The sequence below is a fragment of the Erpetoichthys calabaricus genome, chromosome 5 (assembly GCF_900747795.2).
Source record: "Erpetoichthys calabaricus chromosome 5, fErpCal1.3, whole genome shotgun sequence".
NCBI lineage: Eukaryota > Metazoa > Chordata > Cladistia > Polypteriformes > Polypteridae > Erpetoichthys > Erpetoichthys calabaricus.
The window spans coordinates 9,666,593-9,692,533 of record NC_041398.2 but is presented as its reverse complement, the minus strand read 5'-3'; the positions used below and the strand labels follow the sequence as shown (position 1 = coordinate 9,692,533).

Here is a 25,941-nt window from a genome sequence, read left to right as displayed (position 1 = left end):
GTTTGCTTCGGGTCGCTGTCATTTTGAAAGGTGAACATTCTGCCCAGTTTCAACTTTCTTGCAGAGGGTAGCAGGTTTTCCTCCAGACTTTGATGGTATTTTGCCCCATCTATTTTTCCTTCTACCCTAACGAGAGCCCCAGGCCCCCCACAACAGGACGCTGCCCCCTCCATTGCTTTACTGTAGGTATGGTGTGTTGTGGATGGTGGGCTGCATTTGTGGACCGTTTGGTGTTGAGGCCAAATAGTTTGATTTTGGTCTCCTCTGACCATAAGACCTTTTTCCACTTAGCATCAGAATCTTCAAGGTGCATTCGGGGAAAGCTGAAACGAGCCTTCATGTGGCCTTTCTTGAGAAGTGTGACCCTCCCGAACAAGCCACCATGGTGGAGCGCTTGTGAAATTGTTGTCACCTGCACACCATTAATTACCACTCTGTGCCATCAAATCCTGTAACTCCTTCAAAGTGGCCATTGGCCTCTTGGTTAGCATCTCTTACCAGTGTCCACCTTGCTCTTCCATCCAGTTTGGAGGGTCCTAGTATTACCAAACACTTCTTTATGATGGACTTTACTGGGCTCATTGGAATTGATAAAGCCTTTGAGATGTTTTGGTCTCCATCTCCTGCCTTATGTCTTTCCACAACTCTATACTGAGATCTTTTGAAAGTGGCTTGCCACCCATAGTCAGGTGTTTGCTGTCAGTTGCACTACCAAGGAAGGGAATGAATGGACCAGGAACAGCTTCACTAATCACATTCATTACAATTGAGCACAGCCAGTAACCAGGGTCTGCAATGGGAATGGTGGGCACTGACACCTCATTGACTTTATGAAGATTGTTTAGGATCCTTTATTAATCTCAGTATTTCTTGCTTTTGATCTTTTATAATTCTTCTGAACTGTAGCTGTGATATCTTTCACTTGGATGTTATAGATTGCATTGAGCAAGTAAAGATGGAAAAAATATTGGTTTCTGTGTTTTCATTTAGGGCTGTAAGGGTTCTTTTCTATACCCACTGTAGCAATAAAATGCATTGCTTTTGTCATTCCAACAGATGGTGCATTTTAAAAAGCATTGCATTTGTCATTTCAACAATGCATTTTTACAAATTTTTGTGATGAACCATGGACACAGCAACCGGACAAACAGAGAGTCGCACAAATACTGAACCTTTTATTAAAGTGAATGTGTTCGCTCTTCACCTTGTCTTCTACTGTACATGTGAGAAATATGCTTGAATGGGAACACACGTTAAACTGCTTTTTTTTTTTTTTTTACAGACACTGTCATTTTTCAATGTGTCACTTTGCTGTCCCTTTGATATAAATCCTCTTTTTGGGTCAAAGTATGGTTCTTACTTTCTTATTTGGATGCTCGGATGGAGAAGTTTCAGAAGCCCCGCTCTAAGCAGCTATTACGGGACACGCCGATCTGCACATGGAGGAGGCACAGTAGCAGTGCGCCTGAACGTGCGCGTGCTGTTGATAGGACGTGCTGGCACCCGCACCACTCCATCTTTGGATGCTGCGACGTTGTTAGCCCTACCTGGTCACCAGACACGCAGTCCGTTCACAGGTTGAACATCGCCGCGGGTCCCTCTACGGAGCAGCTGCAGCAGGCTCAGTGCAGACAGCCCCGGTGTTTTGACGTCACCATCAACTCAGCTCAAGTTGCGTTTCAGAATGGTGTAAAACTTCAGACGAAGCTCGTTATAAATAAAGTTTATTGTAAGCCTTCTAAGGACCCCGTGACGAGTGCCAGCATTGATCGACAGCAGCACGAGCTCCGTTTCGTTCTGTCTTTTGACGTCCTACCGTCCGATACAGTTTCAGATTTCTACACAGATTTAATATATGATTGGCTGAAATCGAAAACGGTGTGTCACGCCCATTTTACTCCAGTCCGTGCTGAAATATTTATTTGCATCCGTTCACCGGTCGCTCTTAGATGACCGCAGTCTTTTTTGTGACGTCCTCGAAGCGGCGAGCTCCACGGCACAGGCTAGAGCGGCACCAGAAACGGGCAGGGAGCGCAAGGGGTCTGAGATCGAGGAGGCACAGCCTGGCAGACGGGCTTTGCCAACCAGCACCATTTGTGGAAAAGGCGGAGAGACGCGTGTGTAGACAACGCTGTCGCCGTCGCCATGTTGTCCAGGCGGCAGCGAAGAAAAGACGCTCGGTAGTGGTGGGCGATCAGAAGCGAAGCGCCACAGGCCGATGTTTTATTTTTTTATTATTATTTTAATATTATTTAAACGAAAATATCACACGGTACAATCAACAGTATGTAATGTAATTCTTAGAAAGGAGACTCATGTGGGGTATCATACGTATAATGCGGGCGCATTCTATTGCTATGTCAACTTTAAATGTCTTTTCAAAAAGATAAATATATTTACAGTACTAGCTGTTCGACTTGTCTAAGACAGGCTGAAACATGAACAATCAGAACAGACCTCAGCCTGCTCAGTGTTAACGTTTGCATTTGTCATTTCAACGGATGGCCCACAACAAACATAAACACTGCTGTTATAAATCCCATACCAAATAGCATTTAAAAGGAGATGAATACATTGCATTTCTCATTCCAACCGATGGAGCAACACAAACATCTGTAGTAATTCATTTTATTACTACAAATGTTTGTGAGGAGCCATCGGTTGGAATAGCAAAAACAAATCATTTTATTACTGCATACATTATAAAATGCAGTAAATTCCAATAGATGGTGTACTGAAAACATTAGCACATTGGTCTACATTGATTATTTAGATTTCAAACCATCTTAGATGGATAGTACAGCTAATCTACCTTCATAAATAGATAACTGTCAGTGTATCTGTCTGGTTGCTATGTCTCTGTCATTCCAACAGATGTTACTTCACAAATACTAGCACTGCTATAATGAATCCATTGACAAATGGCATATAACAGAGGTGTATGCATTGCATTGGTCATTATAACATATTGAGTGTCACAGATATTTGTGGTAATGAAAAGGATTGCATTTGCCATTCCAACAGTTGGTGCATCACAAACATTTACTCTGCTTTTATGAATCCCATACTAATTGGCATATAACAGAGACGTGTACTCCATTTGTCATTCCAAAAGATGGTTCATCATAAATTTCTGCTGTAATGCATTTTATTATTACAAATGTTTGTGATGCGCCATCTATTGGAATGACATATGCTTTGCATTTTATTACTGCATACATTACTGCATACATTATATTCCAATAGATGGTGAACGTCAAACATTAGGACCAAGGTTTACATTGATTATTTAAATTTCAAGCTATCTTAGATGGATAACATAGCTAATCTACCTTCAAAAATGGGTAACTGTAAGTGCATCTGTGTGTCTGTCCGGTTGCTATGTCTCTGTCATTTTAACAGATGGTTCATCACCAACATTTGTACCAATAAAATGCATTACATTTGTCATTCCAAATTATGGTGCTTCACAAATATTAACACTTCTATTATGAATCCATTGACACATGACATATAACAGAGGTGTATGGATTGCATTTGTCATTCCAACAGATGGTGCTTCATAAACATTAAGGCTGCTATTGTTAATCTATTGAAAAATGGCATATACCAGAAGTGTATGCATTGCATTTGTCATTATAAGAGATTGAGCGTCACAGACATTTGTGGTAATGAAAAGTATTGCATTTGTCATTCCAACAGTTGGTGCATCACAAACATTTACTCTGCTTTTATGAATCCCATACTAATTGGCATATAACAGAGAATGCAAAGAACTATTATTTTTTATCGATCTATCTACCTGTCACATATAGTACCTTTCAAATATCTATCTATCTATTAGTTATACTGTATAGTACCTTTCACATATCTCTGTATTATATTATAATCCCATACCAATTGGCATATAACAGAGAATGTAAAGAACTATTATTTTCTATCTATCTACCTACCTGTCACATATAGTACCTTTCACATATCTATCTATTAATTATATAGTGCCTTTCACATATCTCTGTATTATATTATAATTCCATACCAATTGGCATATAACAGAGAATGTAAAGAACTATTATTTTCTATCTATCTACCTACCTGTCACATATAGTACCTTTCACATATCTATCTATCTATTAATTATATAGTGCCTTTCACATATCTCTGTATTATATTATAATCCCATACCAATTGGCATATAACAGAGAATGTAAAGAACTATTATTTTCTATCTATCTACCTACCTGTCACATATAGTACCTTTCACATATCTATCTATCTATTAATTATATAGTGCCTTTCACATATCTCTGTATTATATTATAATCCCATACCAATTGGCATATAACAGAGAATGTAAAGAACTATTATTTTCTATCTATCTACCTACCTGTCACATATAGTACCTTTCACATATCTATCTATCTATTAATTATATAGTGCCTTTCACATATTCTCTATTATAAAAAAAATCCTGGAAAGGAAAAGCAGGGCAACGAGACGTGATCTTCTCGGAACATCTCGGAAGACATTTAAAAGACCTGCAAGACAAAAAAGACTGGCCACGGAGCGTCTCGCGGGGACCGTAAACATGAGACTTGGTGCCAAGAGATTGTCCCAGGGCCGTCTTGCTGGCTCGTGGAACATGAGATTCTTGCAAGACACGCCCTTCTTATCAAATAAGAGCACGGCCAGCAAAACACTCATGTAAAGGCACGTAGCACACACAGATCCTGTGCTCTCAGCACATATAAAGCGTACAGTATAAGGACAATACGTTCTAGATGAAATGTCAACAACTAAAAGCAAAGAAGAAAGAGCAGCACAGAGAAAAGAGACCCAAAAGCGTTGGAGAGAAAAAAAAGGCAGATAAGAGATTATGAAAGCAGTGGAATTCGAAAGGCTCAAACAAACGATGGCGCGATACACATGCAGAGAAAGGTACAGAATATGAAAGCAGTACAATTTGAAAGTATTGTAGCGTCCCAGCCAGGTTGAAGCCTTTTTTGTTTTACGTGACTGTTTGGACCGATTGAGGGAGGGCGGTGTACAGCACGGAAGACTGATAGTGGGGTACTGATTGATGCGGTAAGGGGGAGGCGAGACCCGGGGTTGGAGAGGGTGCTAGAAAGTTGTGTTTGGGCTTACAAAGTCGACGATTGTTCAAGTAAAACTTTTGTGACACTTCATTACGTCAGTCGCTACAGTATCAAAAAAAAAAAGATAGTAAAAATTGCATTAGCGCAAACAAAATGAAATTAATCATCAGGACCAGGTGTAACTGAAAAAATAGCAGGACAAAGCGAGGTCAGAAATAAAAGGCAAGAGTAGAAAACAAAGTCTTTTTGCCTTTGCAACTTCATAAACACGTTCACAAACATCGGCGCTGATTATGAAAGCAGTGGAATTCGAAAGGCTCAAAAAAAAAAATAACGTTGGTGCGATACACATGTGGAGAAAGTTAAAGAATATGAAAGTAGGAAAATTAGAAAGTATAAAAACAAGAAAGTCTGCAGTGGGCTAGCGCCCTGCCCGGGGTTTGTTTCCTGCCTTGCGCCCTGTGTTGGCTGGGATTGGCTCCAGCAGACCCCCGTGACCCTGTCGTTAGGATATAGCAGGTTGGATAATGGATGGATGGTTGAAAAACACGAAAGTAAAGATCGCAGTAGCACAAACAAATGGAAATTATTACTAGAAAAAGAGAAAATAATCACCACGGACCAGGTGTCATTGAAAAAAAAAGCAGGATAAAACGAGGTCAGAAATAAAAGACAAAGAGCAGAAAACAAAGTAAAACGTCATAAAGAGGTTAAAAACAAAGGAGCCAAACACATGCAGAGCAGGTTAGAGAAAATGAAAACTGGAATTCAAAAGACTCAAAAAAAAACGTAGGTGCGAAGCACATGCAGAGCAAGATACAGAATATGAAATCATAAAAAACAAAGAAAGTAAACATCGCATTAGCGCAAAAAAAGAGAAATTATTACTCGGAGAAAATAACGAAAAGGCGAATAGAGATCAAATATATGGACACAGGTGATATGTCTGAAGTATGTAAATATTGTAAGGCTTTGAAGTTTAAGTCAAGAGAATTTCAAAAACGGAGTTTACCTCACATGCATTTATTGGTTACTTTGCAAAAAAAAAATTATTAACTGCTGATGATGTTGATCGCTTTGTCTGTATTAAAATTCCAGACAGAGAAACCTATCCTGAATTATGCTACAAAGTCATTAAACACACGTCTCACTGGCCTCATTTAAAAGATTCAGCACGTTGGGACTCGAAAAGATTCCAGATATTGATTTTACATAAGTTCTGAAATAAAAGTGAAACTAATGAAATAGCAACAATTCAAAGAAAAAGAAAATCTTAAAAGTTTGTATCTGGAAAACCAAACACGGAGGAGTTGGCGAGCGAAGCCCCCTACTCTATCTATATATTAATTATATAGTGCCTTTCACGTCTACTGTATCTATCTATGTATATCTTGTAACCAGTAGGGGGTGTTACAGCACCACAGACCCCACAACACAAACACAGGTCCTGGGTTCAAATGTAGCGTTTATTCAATTTATCAATTACCTGATATAAGGCTTCTTTAATACACATCGACACAAATCCACAAAGAAAGAGAAAAGAAAGGAAAGGAAAGAGAAAAAGTCTTTCTCTTTCCTCCTCTCCTGCTTCTCCTCCATCACTCCTCCTCCCAGGCAAGCTTTGTCCTCCTCCCACCCGACTCTAACTTGCCTGGATGAATTCAAGGGGCTCCTTTTATCTTGGACCTGGGAGTACTTCTGGTGTGAGGACATAGCCCTTGAAAGACACTCAGCAGACAGGTGAAGACCACTGCTGAGCAAGAGGGACCTGAAGGCTCAGCTAACATTTGACAAAGGATGACTTGATTAGCCCAAAACCTTTCTAATGAGTCAGAAGTGGAACGTTTTAGAAGACACGGGTCCCATTCCCTCTGCAGTGAAGCTAACACAGCTTTCCACAACAAGAATTTCACGCCCACAGTCCATCATGGTGGTGGTGGTGTGGGGGTGCTTGGCTGCTTCAGGGCCTCGGCGACTTGCCCTAATCGAGGGAAGCTTGAATTCAGAAAGTACTAAATGAGAACCTGCGGTGGGTTGGCACCCTGCCCGGGATTGGTTCCTGCCTTGTGCCCTGTGTTGGCTGGGATTGGCTCCAGCAGACCCCTGTGACCCTGTGTTCGGATTCAGCGGGTTGGAAAATGGATGGATGGCTGGACTAAATGAGAACATCCGACCATCAGACAGAAATGTGAAGCACAGGTGCAGTTGGGTTATGCAGCAGGGCAAAGATCTGAAGCACAAGAACAAGTCCACCTCAAAATGAAAGTTCAAAGTCCTGACTTGAACCCCATTGAGATGTTGTGGTGGGAACTTACATGGGCAGTTTAACATCTTCCAAAGTGGCTGAATGAAAACAATTCTGTGGCAAAGAGGAGGCCAAAAGTTCCCCATAGGGATGCCAAAGTCTGCTCTCCAGTTACTGAAGGTGTTTGATTGCAGTTGCTGCTGCTGAAGGTGGCACAATCAAGCATTAGGTTTAGGGGGCAATTACTTTTTCACATACTTTTTCAGTGTTGGTGATTTTTATTTTCCCTTTAATAAATTACATGATCATTTAAAAACTGTGTATTGTGTTTCCTCAGGTTCAGGTTTACCTTCATATTGCGTTGAATTTGTTTGGAGATCAGAAAGAATAAGAAAAGACAGAGGAAACCAGGAAGGGGGGCAAAAACTTTTTCACAACAGTGTTAGAAGGGCATGACTGTACTTACTAAGGAGACTTTGGTCGTTTGATGTTTGAAGCAAACTGCTGGAGATGTCCACCAGTCCACAGTAGCCAGTGGGATGTTTTATGTAGGGGGTCTCCTGGGTGGGCACCTTGAGTTACCAGTAAGGCCAACTCCACCACAGGGCTGACTGTAGGCACTCTGGACGCTTGTTTGTGGAAAAGAAAGTGGCAGCAAAACTAGAAGAACAGATCTGGCGATTCTTCAATCTTTCTATCTGTTGTACCACTTTAGGCTCATTCCTCCATGGTGAAGCACCTCTGTGGATCTTTTCTGCTTGCTTCCATTCCGGTCTACCATCCACTAAATCATCGTTCAATTCCTACGGAGCTCCTCCGAATTCCCTGCCCCTGTTTCAAGCACCCTGCGGCCCTTCCTTCACCACAATGAGAGACGCGAGCCCAGCTCAGCTCCTCGGAGAGACAATTCTCCCTCCGTCCGGTAGATGGCAGTGTGAAGTCTGCGGCTGTCTCATTGCCGTACGGAATCGCTGCGGCCATCGATGACGTTGCTCTTCAGATGAGTTGAGAAGCTGTCTGGTCGGTCGTCGGTCGGCCTGTGCTCGGCTCGCTCCTGGACGTGTGCAGCAAGTAGGTGCCACGCGAGATCGTTACGAACGGGAGAGAAGTGTGCATCGCAGCTTCGAGGCGCTGAGGGAGCGTGCGGGAGGTGGTTGGGTGCGCTCGCGTCGCCTCCGCTGCTTTCTTTCCTCCTGCGCCGTGCAGCGGGCGCAAGTCGCCCCTCGATTTAGTACCCAAGCAACATGGCCTCCAGTGTACGCGGCGAGTACCACGGAGCGAACGTGAGGCGGGCAAGAGCGACGAGCAAGAAAGCGCAGTGGGTCGGGCGGAGAGCTGCGTTTAAAACGGCGACGGATGCTCGTTGGCTTCACGCGTCTGTGCTCACGGAAATGTTCTTATTTGGCCCAAGTGCTTTTTGAATCGGCCATAAACGGTAGAAAGAAATGGTCTCACGTGACGATAAGTAGTCATATAGCGCCTTTGTTAGTCGAGCTCCATCCCCGAGGTGCTTTACACTGCCGGGTCGGATGGAACACGAGAGTCAGGAGTGAGTAATGGGGCTTGTACCAGTCACAGAGAATGTTTATATAGCACCTTACACCCTCATTCATGTAATGTTAACGTACACGAGCCTAGTTTTTCGTGTCAGGAGGGAGTGGGGAGCCAATCCTCGCTGCACCGGGAGCACTTCTTTTGTTGTTATAGTTGTCAAAATGAAGACATCTTCCCAGGTTTCCACAGGGATGTGGGGTGGTGGGAATGAACCTGTCACCTCGTATAGTGGCGCTTATATGGCCCTTTGTGTATGCCATACTGGGTATAGTTCAGACCGTAGGTACAGACCCGAAAAGACAATAAAAGTCTGTCACCTTGTCACTATATGGGGCCTTTCATCATGAACACAATTCTTGGCGTGTTATACTTACAGTACGGATGTTTGCGGATTGTGAGCATTAACACGTGATGAGACTTGGGGGACTGAGCCTTTCAGCCTGTGACTTTATATAGTGCCTTTCATTGTGAACATGATTTAGGGCTAGTTATGCTAACAATACAGATATTTCCTGATTTTGACAAAGTGATGACTTGATTCAGGGAGAAGGAGTTGGGATTGAACCTGCCACCTGGTGATTTCGTATAGCGCCTTTCATCATAAACACAGTTCATGGCGTGTTATACTTCCAGTACAGATGTTTCTAGAGTGTGAGCGCTTACAGGTGATGAGACTTCATAAAGGCAGTCAACGGTGGGATTGAATTTGTTGCCTTGTGACTTTATATAGTGCCTTTTGTCATGAACACCATCAACTCCGTTTCCATATACAACTGCAGGAGTTCCCTGCAAGAATCTCTGTAGCTGATAAGACTTCATCAAAGCAAGTCGGTGGTGGGATTGGACCTGGTGCCTTGTAACTTTGTATAGTGCCTTTCATCATGAACATGGCTGAGAGCTAGTTTTACTTACAGTATGGATATTTCCTGATTTTGACAATGTGGGTGCTCACAGGTGATGAGACTTCATTCAGGGGGTAGGTGGTGGGACTGAGCATGTAAGCCTGGAACTCTATATAGTGCCTTTCATTGTGAACACGGTTTAGGGCTAGTTATACTTACAATTAGATATAAAGTGAGTGGTCACTTGTGAAGAGACTTGTTTCAGGGCGTAACTGATGGGATTGAGCCTGTCAGCCTGTGACTCTGTATACAGTGCATCCAGAAAGTATTCACAGCGCATCACTTTTTCCACATTTTGTTATGTTACAGCCTTTTTCCAAAATGGATTAAATTCATTTTTTTCCTCCGAATTCTACACACAACACCCCATAATGACAACGTGAATAAAGTTTACTTGAGATTTTTGCAAATTTATTAAAAATAAAAAAATTGAGAAAGCACATGTACGTAAGTATTCACAGCCTTTGCCGTGAAGCTCCAAATTGAGCTCAGGTCCATCCTGTTTCCCCTGATCATCCTTGAGATGTTTCTGCAGCTTCATTGGAGTCCACCTGTGGTAAATTCAGTTGACTGGACATGATTTGGAAAGGCACACACCTGTCTATAGAAGGTCCCACAGTTGACAGTTCATGTCAGAGCACAAACCAAGCATGAAGTCAAAGGAATTGTCTATAGACCTCCGAGACAGGATTGTCTCGAGGCACAAATCTGGGGAAGGTTAAAGAAAAATTTCTGCTGCTTTGAAGGTCCCAATGAGCACAGTGGCCTCCATCATCCGTAACTGGAAGAAGTTCGAAACCACCAGGACTCTTCCTAGAGCTGGCCGGCCATCTAAACTGAGCGATCGGGGGAGAAGGGCCTTAGTCAGGGAGGTAACCAAGAACCCGATGGTCACTCTGTCAGAGCTCCAGAGGTCCTCTGTGGAGAGAGGAGAACCTTCCAGACGGACAACCATCTCTGCAGCAATCCACCAATCACCCCTGTATGGTAGAGTGGCCAGACGGAAGCCACTCCTTAGTAAAAGGCACATGGCAGCACGCCTGGAGTTTGCCAAAAGGCACCTGAAGGACTCTCAGACCATGAGACAGACAATTCTCTGGTCTGATGAGACAAAGATTGAACTCTTTGGTGTGAATGCCAGGTGTCACATTTGGAGGAAACCAGGCACCGCTCATCACCAGGCCAATACCATCCCTACAGTGAAGCATGGTGGTGGTAGCATCATGCTGTAGGGATGTTTTTCAGTGACAAGAACTGGGAGACTAGTCAGGATAAAGGGAAAGATGACTGCAGCAATGTACAGAGACATCCTGGATGAAAACCTGCTCCAGAGCGCTCTTGACCTCAGACTGGGGCGACGGTTCATCTTCCAGCAGGACAACGACCCTAAGCACACAGCCAAGATATCAAAGGAGTGGCTTCAGGACAACTCTGTGAATGTCCTTGAGTGGCCCAGCCAGAGCCCAGACTTGAGTCTGATTGAACATCTCTGGAGAGATCTTAAAATGGCTGTGCACAGACGCTTCCCATCCAACCTGATGGAGCGTGAGAGGTGCTGCAAAGAGGAATGGGCGAAACTGGCCAAGGATAGGTGTGCCAAGCTTGTGGCATCATATTCAAAAAGACTTGAGGCTGGAATTGCTGCCAAAGGTGCATCGACAAAGTATTGAGCAAAGGCTGTGAATACTTATGGACATGGGATTTCTCAGTTTTTTTATTTTTAATAAATTTGCAAAAACCTCAAGTACACTTTTTTTCACGTTGTCATTATGGGGTGTTTGTGTGCAGAATTCTGAGGGAAAAAAATGAATTTAATCCATTTTGGAATAAGGCTGTAACATAAGAAAATGAGAAAAAAGTGATGTGCTGTGAATACTTTCCGGATGCACTGTAGTGCCTTTTGTCATGAACACCAGACGGGGGTGGGGGTTGGGTATTGAAGCATTCCACATCCCACACGCCACACGGATGATTCCAGATATCCATTATGTCAGTACATGCAGATGGTGAGACCTGAATAGACTCCTCCAGGAAGTCGGTGGGCTTAGACCTGTCAGGCTGTGACTGTGCCTTTCTGTCTATCTATCTATTATATAGTGCCTTTCATATCTATCTATCTATCTATCTATCTATCTATCTATCTATCTATCTATCTATCTATCTATCTATCTATCTATCTATCTATCTATCTATCTATCTTATAGTGCCTTTTATTTCTATCTATATCTTATATAGTGCCTTTCACATATCTATGAAAAGTGCTTTAAGTAGTGAGCGAAGCACTATATGAATGTAAAGAATTATTTTCTATCTCTACCTACCTGTCTCATATAGTACCTTTCACATAGCTATCTATTAATTATGTAATGCCTTTCACTTCTACTCTATCTATGTATTTCTTGTAACTTTTAGGGGGTATGTTAAAGTACCCCAAACCTCAGACCTCACCACACAAATACAGGTTCCGGGTTCAAATGTAAGGTTTATTATCCTCAATTACCTGACATAAGGCTTCTTTAATGCACATCAACACAAACCAACAGGCTTTCTCTTTCTTCCTCTCCTGCTTCTCCTCCTCCAAGGCAAACTTTGTCCTCCTTCCACCCGACTCCAACTCGCCTGGATGAAGTTTAACTGCTCCTTTTATCTCAGACCCGGGAGTACTTCTTGTGTCAGGGCTCAGCCCGATGGAAATTCTTCCAGGTCAATCAGAAGTCCCTAAAACCACGGAGCACCCAGGGACTCCAACAGGGCTGTTCTATGGGCATTACAACTCCCAGCATGCCTTATGGGACTCCACTGGTGTACCTGACACCTATCAGTTCAGGGGAGCATGAAGTTTGAACAATTTAGTTCCCCCTGCCCTTCCTTCAAGCTGGCCCTTTTGATGGGTATTTTTCCTTCATGTAATCCTGCCGGGATGCCAGCATACCCACTCCTCAGATGGCTTCCTATGCTTAGATCCTCATGTAGGTAGAGAACCTCCTGCCTCACTTTATGCTTATTTGCCACCTGGGCCTCTCAGCCAGGCTATCTGTCTGTCTGTCATATAGTCCCTTTCACATATCTCTCTCTCTCTCTCTCTCCACGTATTTATCTGTAGCTCTGGTGTTTCTTGAGGCCCGGCCAGAATGAGTGTGTAGTTGGTTGTGCCACACATTCACTCCTCTTTAAAGTCTGGCCAGAAAGTTCTACTTTGGTCTCATCTGACCATCAGATTTTCTCCCACATCTTAGGTGGTAGCAAAACACCCTATATGTGCTTTTATTTGGACCTTCTTACCCCCCTCCCAAAGAAGCCTGTTTTATGGAGTGCTCTTGAAATCGTGGACCCCCCTACACCTTCACTCCAGTTTCAGCCAAAGAGCCTTGCGGACATTTCAGGGCGTGTTATAGCTACAGTCTGTTTCCAGATTGTGAGCGTTCGATGAGAGTTCAGAGAAGCAGACAGTTGGAGAATTGAGCCTGTCACCTGGTGACTTTTCATATAGCGCCTTTCATCAAGCACACAATTCAGGGTGTGTTAGATTTACAATAAGGACGTTTCCAGATTGTGAGCATTCACAGATGATGAGACTTCATAGAAACAGGCAGTGGTGGGATTGAGCTTGTCACTTTGTGACTTTATATATAGTGCCTTTCATCAGCAACATAATGCAGGGCTCATTAATTCTTGCAATACAGATATTTCCCGTTTTCTATAAAGTGAGCGCTCACAGGTGATGAGGATTCATTTAGGGGGCAGGTAGTGGGACTGAGCCTATAGGCCTGTGACTTTATATAGTGCCTTTTTATTGTTAACACTATTATAGGCTAGTTATACTTACAATAGGGACATTTGGTGATTTTATTTTTAATTTTTTTTTAAATAATGTGAACACTCCCAGGTGGGGAGACGTCTTTCAGAGATAGGGTGGTGGGATTGAGCCACCTCATGACTTTATATATTGCCGTTTGGAGTTACTTATTGAACTCTGAGTGGTTTCTGCTGTGTGATTCTTCACCTGTGATGAAACTTCCTACTGGCACTTTGATCTCTCGACGGTGGGATGGTTGATTTGCAGTTAGTTCCTTCTCTCAGACTCCTCGGCCTCTAGAACTTTCTTTGTGAAGGCCTCAGAGAGCTCTTTTGGATTTTGACGTGGTGATAACACACACACACACACACTTCAGTCCAAACTTAAGGCCTGTGTTAGTTTAAATATCAGGACAGGGTCAGACGAGAGCCCCTCTAGTGATGTTCTGCAACTGATTCAGATTTGAGGTCTTGCTGTTCACCTGACCCACACATGAATCTTGCTTTTCTGTTTTATTTTAATGATACAACGGACTGAACGTGTAAATGTGGCCTGATGTTTGTTATATTCGTTCATCTTTATCTACAGATGCTGTTTAAGTGAAGATTGAAATAAAATAAAATCACAGAGAGTTAAAAAACATGAAAAAGAAACCACACATCAGCCCACCAAGCACCTCTAAGTGCTCCGGTGGTTTCTCTCTCTGGATGTTGCAGACCTCGTTTATTTCCACTTTTTATCGTTTTTTTTTGTCGTTTTCCGTGCCATGGTCCTTACTGAATTCTTCTTTTCTTTCAGCATCCGCATTTCCTGCCTTGGACACCAAAGTTGATGATCAAAGGCCCAACGCTACACATACGGTCCTCAAAAGGATCATCAGAAGTGCCACCATAAAAGAATCAAAGACCATGGATCAGATTTCAGTAATCGTGAAAGAAGAGGAGCTTGAAGAGGAAGAAGAAGAAGAGGAAGAAGAAGAGGAGTATGAACAGGTGATCGTCAAAGTGAAAGAGGAGCCCATTGACAAGATGTCACCGTACCTCGATGACGACGAGGAAGAGGAGGATGACGACGATGAGCTGGGGGAAGAGCCTGAGCAAATGAAAGAGGAGGCCTGTAACGTGTGGGCGGTCCACGTCAAAGAAGAAGAGTGCGAGAGGCCTGTCGCGGAAGAGGGCGGTCCACTGATGGTGAAGGAAGAGGATTTCAAGTCCGAGTCTCTCCGTGAAAACGCTTTTCCTGGTGCGGTAGGGACAGGTGGCTCAAATGACCCTCTGAGGAGACAGGAGGAGCAACCTTCATCTTCTGCATGTAAGTGGGGAGATGTTGTTATCCTGGTCTGCACTTTGCATTTTGTATTTCAACAACTTTATTTTTTTATGGCCTCCAATCATAATAGCGGTAGCATTTTGGGGTGTGTTAGGGAGTTCAAGGGTCAGGGCTCATCAAGGTAGGAATCATGCTGAAAGTCTGACCAGGATACCAACTGGTCTTACCACAGAGAAGTATTTACAAACAGCCAGTCCCCACGAGGTGTAGAGGGCCACGTCCGACAATGAGCAATGTCACGATTTTAGGCCACCCTCTGCCATAAATTGCCACTCATTAAGACATTGTATAGTTTTCTGATACTTAAGCTGTAATAATAATAACATTGTTCAAAGTAGAAGAATATCTTGTTTCTGCTGTGAAGCCGCTGTCCTTACTTCCTCCTTGCTAATCCGTTGCACTTCCTGATTCACAATCTCCACATCATCCAACCTCTTCTTTCTCTCGTTCTCTTCATTCATCGGCCTCTCAAAGTCCTCTTTCCATCTTCTCACCACACTCTCCTGGCTTGTTTCCATCTTTTTCAGCCTAACGTGCTGCACATCTTTCCCAGCTCGGTCCCTCTGTCTAGCCAATCAGTACAGATCTTTAGCTCCCTCCTTAGTGTCCGTAATGGTTTTGAATATGCAAATCAATTCAAATAGCCCCCTTCCATTCAGTGCTTTGTTAAAAGACAATGGTAAAAGCCCGTGGAAAAAAGAATTTCAGCGAATGCGAAGTGGAGGCAAGGAAAAAATATAATATGTGTTGGCTTAAGTAGTGGTACAAGCAACAAAAGGAAGTTCTGGAGTGATACAGTGTGGTGGAGACACTTGAAAGTTCAAGTTCAGAAAGTCACCACACCGTGCCTGTAAATAAAAACGAGATGGTCAAACAGCAAATTCGCTGTGAAAAGGCGAGTCAGAGTCCACCATCTGTTTATTCTGTTTCAGACAATATTACTAAGGGTGACCCCCGTGCCAAGGACACGACCCCAGGTGGTGATGGTGCTGCTGTGCCCAGGATATCTTCAGATGCTGGCTATGCACACATCGCCACCTCAGACACCGCTGGGCGACCATCTGGCTGTGTGCTGACAGTCGCAGTTTGGCCAATGAACTAAGGGCTGTACTGTGTGATATTGACCACAAATTAAATTAATTAGATAAAAAATGGATCTGATTACCTGTTTTTACATTCTGCTAATTACATTCAAATAAAGTTGTAACGTTGTCTGAATTGACTGATTATTAGGTGGGTCAGAGTCATCATACCGTATCTCTTCAGGTACAGTCAAGCCACAATTGTGCCACGTTATGCAGTACGCTACATGCTTGAACAATGCAACACACTTTCAGCATAGAGTGGAAATGCTTTCTATTTACATACAGTCATATGAAAAAGTTTGGGAACCCCTCTTAAATCTTTGGATTTTTGTTTTTCATTGGCTAAGCTTTCAAAGTAGCAACTTCCTTTTAATATCTGACATGCCTTATGGAAACAGTAGTATTTCAGCAGTGACAAAAAGTTAATTTGGGTAACAGAAAATATGCAACATGCATCATAACAAAATTAGACAGGTGCATAAATGTGGGCACCCCAACAGAGATATGACATCAGTACTTAGTTGAGCCTTTTTTTTGTAAATCTAACAGCCTCTAGACACTGCCCTCCTATAGCCTTTGATGAGTGTCTGGATTCTGGATGGAGGTACTGTTGACCATTCTTCATACAAAATCTCTCCAGTTCAGTTCAATTTGATGGCTGCCGAGCATGGACAATCTGCTTCAAATCATCCCCTAGATTTTCGATGCTATTCAAGTCAGGACTGTGATGGCCATTCCAGAACATTGTACTTCTCCCTCTGCATGAATGCCTTTGTGAATTTCCAACTGTGTTTTGGGTCATTCATTGTCTTGTTGGAATATCCAACCCCTGCGTAACTTCAACTTTGTGACTGATGCTTGAACATTATCCTGAAGAATTTGTTGATATTGGGTTGAATTCATCTGACCCTGGACTTTAACAAGGGCCCCAGTCCCTGAACTAGCCACACAGCCCCACAGCATGATGGAACCTCCACCAAATTTGACAGTAGGTAGCAGGTATTTTTCTTGGAATGCGGTGTTCTTCTTCTGCCATGCAGAGTGCTTTTTGTTCTGCCCAAATAACTCAATGTTTGTCTCATCAGTCCAAAGCACTTTGTTCCAAAATGAATCTGGCTTGTCTAAATGAGCATTGGCATACAACAAGCGACTCTATTTGTGGCGTGAGTGCAGAAAGGGCTTCTTTCTCATCACCCTGCCATACAGATGTTCTTTGTGCAAATTGTGCTGAATTGTAGAACGATGTACAGATACACCATCTGCAGCAAGATGTTCTTGCAGGTCTTTGGAGGTGATCTGTGGGTTGTCTGTAACCATTCTCACAATCCTGCGTATATGCCACTCCTTTATTTGTCTTGGCCTGCCAGACCTGCAGGGTTTAACAACAACTGTGCCTGTGGCCTTCCATTTCCTGATTCCATTCCTTACAGTTGAAACTGACAGTTTAAACCTCTGAGATAGCTGTTTGTAGCCTTCCCCTAAACCAGGAGACTGAATAATCTTTGTTTTCAGATCTTTGGAGAGTTGCTTTGAGGATCCTATGCTGTCACTCTTCAGAGGAGAGTCAAAGGGAAGGAAGCACAACTTGTAATTGACCACCATAAATACCTTTATATCTCATGATTGGACACACCTGTCTGTGAAGTTCAAGGCTTCACAAGCTAATCCAAACAATTTGGTGTTGTAAGTAATCAGCATTGAGCAGTGACAGGCATTAAAATCAGCAACATGACAAGGGGACCCACATTTGTGCACAGACAGTTTTTCATATTTTATTTAATTTCATACATCTAAATACTGCTTCACTAAAAATCTTTGTTCGGAAAACACCCCAGTACTCAGATGTTCCTAGGAAATGAAAGACATACCACTGTTATCTTTTTGGTTGAAAGTAAATTATTATGCAGGCTGAGAGGGGTTCCCGGAGTGTTTCATATGACTGTAAGTAAATTCATTCTCTGTAGGTGCCTTTATATTGTAGCATTAATGCCTAGTGCCACAATAGATCGATTCTTTGCTCTTTACATGGCCCTTTGAGGTGACTCACTATCCTTTAAAGGGACTGCTTACCTTTTACCACACTAGTTATATAAAGCACCTGCGACTGTGTGGAGTTACTCTTTTTATAGGCTCTCCAGCTATAGATGATATAATGTCAGCTCATTCGTTTGGTGATTCATCACTGGTTGATGTAACTTGTCTGGCGACTTCTCCAATTATATTTGGAAAAGCAGACGTTTCTGCGAATTGCGCTTTGATGTTTACCAGTTCAACCACAGTGTAAAGAAATTTAACCTATGTGGAAGACAAGCAGATAATACCACCTGATACAGCTGGCATGGCATGACTCAGTGATGTTTGTGAAATACCCGATCAGTCAGCAGGTTCATGTTGAAAAGCTCCTGTGACTAAAAACCTGAGAATGGACAGAACTTGCAAAGGAGCAGGCAAAGCGCATGTCCTCAAAGTCTGCCTTTGTAAAGCTGGCACCAGTTCAGCGCACAGCGCCAAGAGGAAATCTCTAGGAAATCGAAATCAACTTAGAAGCCAGTCATCATCATCATGTATAAATACTCACTCTCTTCTAACTCTTCTATTTGCAATGTCTTCTAACAATGCTAAAACAGCAGTGATAGTTGGAATAGTTTGGCCATTCCGTGCACCATTGTATTGTTACAGAATGATTACAAACAAGTGAATTAAGTTTGTAAACGATGTGAAATTAATTTTGGTGTATTTGATAAAAGCCAGCATCAGAGATGCACATATGAAAAAGAAAGGTAAAAGACACAGAAACAGTAGCACCTCTTTGACACTGGGTACAGCCCATTTGGAAAACCGAGCAGAAACGTGTGTGCGCATGGTGTGAGGCTGCTGTGAAAATGTTTAAATTTGAATACATCTCAAAGTGATTGTGGAAACAGACCGGCATACGCAACATTCTTGTGTGTACGCCTAGTTTATACATTAGGTCCAGGAAAGACCAGGTGATGCCAATTTTAAAGCTGTATAAATTCTCGGGACAACTCGGACCTTGTCCCATCAATCAGGCAGTAGAATCTTAATAACTAGCTAAAGAACTTCTCCATTTAACCACATGAATTGAAAGATCAGAATTCATAAGCAGTGTGCCTTTTTATATATTAGAGAAAAAGTTCATCTAAGTTATCATCATTTTGTTTTGTTTATCTATCTATCTTTCTGTCTGTCTATCTATCTTCTATTATTGTTACGTTACTAATAAATTGTATTACTTATTATTTAATGTTTTTTGTAGCAAGTTTTTTGTGACAGTAAGTCCATCTCCATATTCTGATCACAACAGAGAAAGTGAATGTATTAATGTAGACTTTTTTCGATTTATGAATCTCTTTCATGAATTGTGCAGATCTCTTCATATTGCTTGCTAATTGGCTGGAATTTGAAACCGAGCTCCTCAACTCGAAGTTACATTAACTCTCCATCTCCTTTTCGGGGTTTGGGGAAAAGTGGAAAAGAAGAAAAAAATCCTTAAGATGAGTTTAAAAGGCTAGGTGCATTTGTTAAGAATGTCGGACTAATCAGGACTTCTGCGTTCTCCCCAATGCCAGACCCCCATTAGTTTAGCTGTATTTTGGCATGGTTAGAGTTTCAACTTTTGTTTTTTGAAATTTGTTTAATGCCGGGGGGCTGTGGTTGTGGAGGGTCATATTCCAGAGTTTTCTATGTGCTGATTTTTTTTTTTTTTTTTTTTATAGTGAGGCGAAAGAGAGGAGAAGTTGCCGAAAGTCTGGATGACCTCAACGTCATGGTGATTCCCACTGACTTTCCAGAAAGTGAGGACTCCTATTTCGATTCCGGATCAGGGACTCCCTACCAGCACGACAATCTCCAAAATGGCAGGGATCGGGACACCACAGCCGATAACGAGTTTAACGATAACACCAAGAATTTTTATGAGTGTGCAGACTGCGGAAAGAAGTTCTTGCAAAAACGTTACCTCAGTATTCACGAGAGAAGTCACACCGGGGAGAAGCCGTACCACTGCAATGATTGTGGGAAGTCATTTGCGTGTAAAGCGTATCTCCAGACGCACCAGAAGATTCATGCTGGAGTGAAACCGTACTGCTGCAGTGAGTGCGGCAAAACATTCACACACAAGAGTTACCTTCGGCAGCATCAGCGCATTCACACCGGCGAGAAGCCATACTGCTGCACTGATTGTGGAAAAGCGTTTGTGTGTAAGGCGTACCTCCAGACTCACCAGAAGACTCATTCTGGAGAGAAGCCGCACTGCTGCACGGAATGCGGGAAGCGTTTTATTCACAAGCGCCACTTCCTGGAGCACCTGAAGACACACAGCGAAGACAAGCCATTTAGCTGCAGTGAGTGCGGGAAGAGTTTCACAGACAAAAGAGCCCTTCAGCACCACCAGAGGTGTCACACCGGCGAAAAGGCCTTCTTCTGCAAGGAGTGTGGAAAGACATTTGCCTACAAGAACAGCCTCAAATTCCACGAGCGAATTCACACTGGGGAGCGGCCACACTGCTGTACGGAGTGTGGGAAGAGCTTCATTCGTAAAATTGACCTTCAGCGACATCATCTGTCGCACACCGGCGAGAGACCCTATGGCTGCGTCGAATGCGGAAAGAGGTTCACAAAGAAAAGAACCCTTCAGCACCATCAGCGGCTTCACAGCGGAGACAAGATATTCAGCTGCAAGGAGTGCGGGAAGACGTTTGCCTACAAGTACAGCCTGAAGGGCCACCAGCAGATTCACAACGGCGACAAACCCCATTCTTGTAGCGATTGTGGAAAGAGGTTCATACGTAAAAACGACCTCTTGCAGCATCAGAGAATCCACACTGGAGAGAAGCCACACAGTTGCCCAGTGTGTGGGAAATGCTTCCGAGTGGTCGGCGGACTGCAAGAGCATTTGGTGATTCACACCGGGGAGTATCCGTATTTCTGTAACCAGTGTGGGAAAAGGTTCAGACTGAAGGGGAAACTTCAGCAGCATCAGAGGATTCACAGTGGGGAGCGGCCATTTTGTTGCCAAGATTGCGGGAAGACCTTCATCTACAGCCGGTACCTTCAACACCACATGAAAATTCACACCGGGGAGAAGCCGTACTCCTGCGTTCACTGCGGGAAGAAATTTACACACAAGTGTAATCTTCGACGACATCAGGTCATCCACACGGGAGAGAAGCGGTTCTTCTGCATGGACTGTGGGCAAGGATTCACCTATAAAAGTACCCTGCAAGTCCACCAGAGGATCCACACCGGCGAGAAGCCCTACTCTTGTCCCGAATGTGGGAAGAGATTCCGAGTATCAAACACTCTGCTGAAGCACAGGAGAATCCATGCCAAGAACCTGGCCTCTAAAGAGGCAGAGAAGCTTGAACAGCTTGCAGGAGAGTGACCGCTCGGTCTGTGTTAAAGATGTGACTCTTTGGGGGTTAAACAGACAAATCTACAAGCTGTACAAGTGCCCACCCGCATGATCCGAGGCATCTTGTCTGTTCTCGTTTAAAGGGATTTCTTGGGTGGAATCCTCCCTCAGTAATCCCTGAAGACCAGGACATTTGTGACTACAGAGCTGTCACAGATCACTTCAAGTTCATGGGTGAGCCCTGTGGACACTCGGACTACAAAAATGAAGAGGAAGTTTTGTAATATATTTGGAGCTAACTTCCTGCTTTAACCGTCCAGCTTGTGTTAATTCTGTGCTTCGCCATTTCCTGTGCATGGAAAATCAAGACTGTGGCTTCAAGGAGGGTATGGGGATGGAGGTTTTGAAGACTTAACGTGAGCTTTCCGAGTCATCGCAAGTGTGCTGTTTCAGAAATGTGAAGACGCTAAACAATGGTGGTGGCGTCCGGGATTGTTTTTGTAAAGGCGGAGACAAACCGGCTCACGACAAACAACCGCAGAACAAAATAAAGAGTCATGGAGTTCAAGCAGAAACCTTGAGAACTTTTAAAATGGCGTCTGTAGAAGATATTAGAAAGCGTCACACTATACAACTTCAAGTCGGAGAGAATGTCACACTTAACAACTGGACTTACTGGATCTGATGATGTTGAGTTTTATGACTTTAAATTATACACGACCGGCGTCACACTACACACGTCTGAGTCGGTGAACATGTCACACTACACAACTGGATTTACAGGACCTCATTGCTTTGAATTACAGGACTTGGAATCACAGGGAATGACCGTTAGGCTGGTGTCACACTACACAACTTCAAGTTGGAGTGCATTTCAAATTTTAAAACCTTTAGTTGCCGAGCTTCTTTTCTACATTACACGAATAGGACTGGTGCAGTATAATGGATGACACAACTCCTTCACAACATTTATCTAAGGATTGCCAGCTTACTGCATGTTGACAGATCAATTAATGTGCTGCCTTTAGCCAACATCACGCTACAATACTTCAAGTTGGGGAAAATATCTGATGAAAACTGGACTTGCTGTGTTTGGTCTCTCTGAAGAGGTCAGATTGCATGCCTAGGATTCACATAGGATTACGGTTTCCATGATTCCATTGCAAATTCTCAGCAGCATTAAGTTTCTGAATTATCACAAGTTCACTGTATTTTGAGAGCTACTTAATGTCCTGTGTTAATTCAAATGTCATTCTACCTGATTTTGATGACTTTAACTGGTGAGCGTCTAACGACTAATGAAGTCTATGACTCCCTTGTGACTTTTCTACCCAGTTTCTAATTTTATAAGCTTCAAAAACTCATTGTATTTTGACACCAATTACTATGCTGTCTGATTCTGGCATTACACTGCCGACGTCAAGTCAAAGAGCATGTCACACTTAACAGCTACACCTACTGGGTCTCATTTCCTTAAAGGCGTCTGATCTTACAAGTAGGAGTCACCATAAATGACCGTTAGTCCAGCATCACACTATATGACTTTGAGTTGGACAGCATGTCACACTTAACAACTACAGTTGGTGGATCTAGTTGCCTTGAAGATCTCAGATTACAAATCTCTGAATGTCAGGGTCTTACTGATGACATGACTCTCTTGTGACTTTTTCTCAAACTTCTAATTTCCAACATATTCTGAGTTTTCTGCATTTTGACAGCCACTTCAAATGCTGCCGTAAGCCGGTGTCACATTATGAGACTTTGTCTCGATTCGGGACTTTAGTTGCAGGACTTTCTTGCTTTGAGAATGTCACATCTCAGAAGTACCAATGTCAGGAGATCATGAGTCACTTGACACCCTTGTGATACTTCTGCTCACCTTCTAGTTTCCACAGTATCTCCATCTTGTTGACAGTCAGTTATCATACTGGAATGAGTTGGTGTCACAGTATGCAGACTCCAAGCTCGACAGCGTGTGACGCTCAATGACTGCGGTAGCTGCATCTCATTGCCCACCACGCAATTAGGATTTGCAGGCAGTGAAGGGTTACACAACTCGCCCACAACTTCTCAGCACAGTTTCAGATTCCCTTTTGTACCGTATCAAGGGGAATCAAAAAGTAAAGGCAACTTCCCCTTTAACATCAGTACCCATGAGTAGCCCTATCACTTCTCCATGTCGTGTTCCTGTCGGTTGTATCACTTCCACTAAATTCTTCATTCCTTGGTAGAAGAAGATCCTTTCTGGCTGGCCCCAAATCCAGGTCAACACCATACCCTTAACCTTATAAGACCCCAATCCCTGACGCGGTCAAGTCAAATCCACACTGAAACGCTGCTCTCCACCTAAGAGTTGAACTTTTCTTTCACATCAATGGCAACTCCTCCACCCTGTTGGTTTTGCCAGCCTTTCCTGACTAATGTGTATGCATCTTGGTGGTACATCTGCCCGACTCTGCACCGAGTTATTTCTAAATTTACATTTTTTTTTTGGGCTGATTTCTTTATCCTAATTTGTGATACAATTTGTTCCATTTCAGGTCTCACAGAGAAGATCACACCTATGAATTTATGTCCTGGTGAGTCCCATGGGGATGTCACACTACACAGGCTGGAAGTCATCGGTGTGTTTGCCTCACCTCTCCACGAGTTGTAAATAAAGGTGATGGCTGAAAAATCGTGTAGTGTGATGTGTAGCCAACCGAATGATCTCGATGTCCTGAGCGTCTCCTCTTGTTTGTCAAACTTCATTTTTGTAAGAATTAAACACACAAGGACTAGGGGGTACCTGAGGGGTAAATCTGAACAACATACCAGCCAATGACGTTAGAGATGCCATCGAAGGATCACACCTGAAAAATGACAAACCGTCTTTGCCCACATCGTGATTTTCTTCACCCTTCACATCCAACGCCAGTCTGATCTCTAATATCAACGCAGTTTTTTTGGGACAAATCTTCATTTATGTAAATCTACGGATGCATTTTTTTGATCTCCTCTGGAATCGTTTGCCACCCTTGGATCTTTTTTCCGCCCCTCACCACACAAAGACTTGCTTATAATTGATTTTCTTCTATTGGACTGGAGCGATTCTGTAAATAGCGTCGTATTACTGCCGTTCTTGTTTATCGGGTGTGACATCGTGGCAGGATTTATACATTAAAGTGCTTTGTTTGTTTGTGTACCGTAATAGCGGTTTATTATCTTTACTTATCAATACAATACCCTTTACTGTTTTACTTCCTTGGCTTACAGTCTGTTTTTTTTTTCGGCGTCGTTTGCTAATCGATCTTTTGTGTTCCAGTGATCGACGGGTTCGCCAAATGAGTCTGAAGTGTGTTCAGGCTGATGGAGTCGTCAGAAGAGGTTTACCGGAGAGCGTTGTGAATTTGACAGATTTGCATAACAAAAGGTAAAGAAAAACAAGACTGAGAAATGAAGAGCTGAAGGGTCAAGACCAAGAAGTCAAGATACGTGAGGCTGAATCCTGACTATTTAATATCCTTCCCTTATCTCACTAGTAACTCATTTGTTAATTTCCTCTCCATGTCATACCCACTTTACATTTATAACATCATCCTTTAGCTATGACTGGCATTAAGGATGTGGGTGAGGAATGCAGGAGTAGAAAAGAGCCAGATGATGATGATGATGATGGAAGGGGCCCAAATATCTGTGAAGGAGATGATGAAGAACCATCTAGTGATGGAGGTGAAGGTTGTGGATGTCGATGAATGAGAGAATGCTGGTCTGGCTGGTGGCGGAGGTTGAAGTGTGTATAACCAGGGAGGAGGCCATAATGGCCGACTGCTGTAAGGAGGGTAAAGCGGGTGATGGAGGTGGAGGTGTCAACTTCGGGGACAGGGTTTGTGTGGGGGTCTGTTAATGAGGGGTCTGTCGGCATGGATGCTGTTGGATGGTGTGGTGCAGGCCTGGCCTGGCCTGACTGAGGACTGGTGGATTTAGAAGGCATTGATACCCCCTTTACTGAGTTGGAGATTTCATTCGTTTCATTTCAATCAACACTCAACAACCCATAATGCCAAAGTGGAAACATGTCCTCAGAAAGGTCTGAGCATTTATTAAATAAAATCGAACACATTCCTAGAATTATTCGGACCCTTTATTGTGGTACTCATGTGGTGCTCAGGTCCCTCCTGTTTGTTTAGATTCTCCTTGAGATGTTTCCAGAACTCGATTGAAGTCCACCTGTGGAAAGCTGAATTCACTGAACATCATTTAGAAAGGCTCACGGGTATCTGTGTATAGAAAGTCTCATAATTTACACTGCATGGCAGGACAAAAACATAGTTGTGAAGTCCAAGGAACTCTCTGTAGACCACCAGGATGAAATGGTGGAGTGGCGCAGATCAGGACGAAGTGAACAAACCATCTGTAAAGCTTGGAGTGTTCCCAGCAGAACAGGGGCTTCAAAAATTGTGAAATGGAAGAAGTTTGGAGCCACCACTCAGTCCTTTGACAGTCTTCCTGGTACATCTCTACAAGTATTATATATCTGGATGTGAGCAGATGAACCCGTTCTTTATCTCAAACTCCTTA

General features: G+C 43.1%; 1 protein-coding gene across 1 annotated transcript; it reads left to right on the top strand.

The window, feature by feature from the left end:
• The first annotated feature begins 8,259 nt into the window (after window positions 1-8,259).
• Window positions 8,260-25,074, top strand: LOC114641492 (oocyte zinc finger protein XlCOF6-like). Its single transcript, XM_028790530.2, has 3 exons — window positions 8,260-8,412; window positions 14,392-14,904; window positions 19,745-25,074. The coding sequence occupies exons 2-3, from the start codon at window positions 14,502-14,504 to the stop codon at window positions 21,409-21,411; spliced, it is 2,070 nt and encodes a 689-aa protein (XP_028646363.1). The 5' UTR covers window positions 8,260-8,412; window positions 14,392-14,501; the 3' UTR covers window positions 21,412-25,074.
• Window positions 25,075-25,941: the final 867 nt, after the last annotated feature.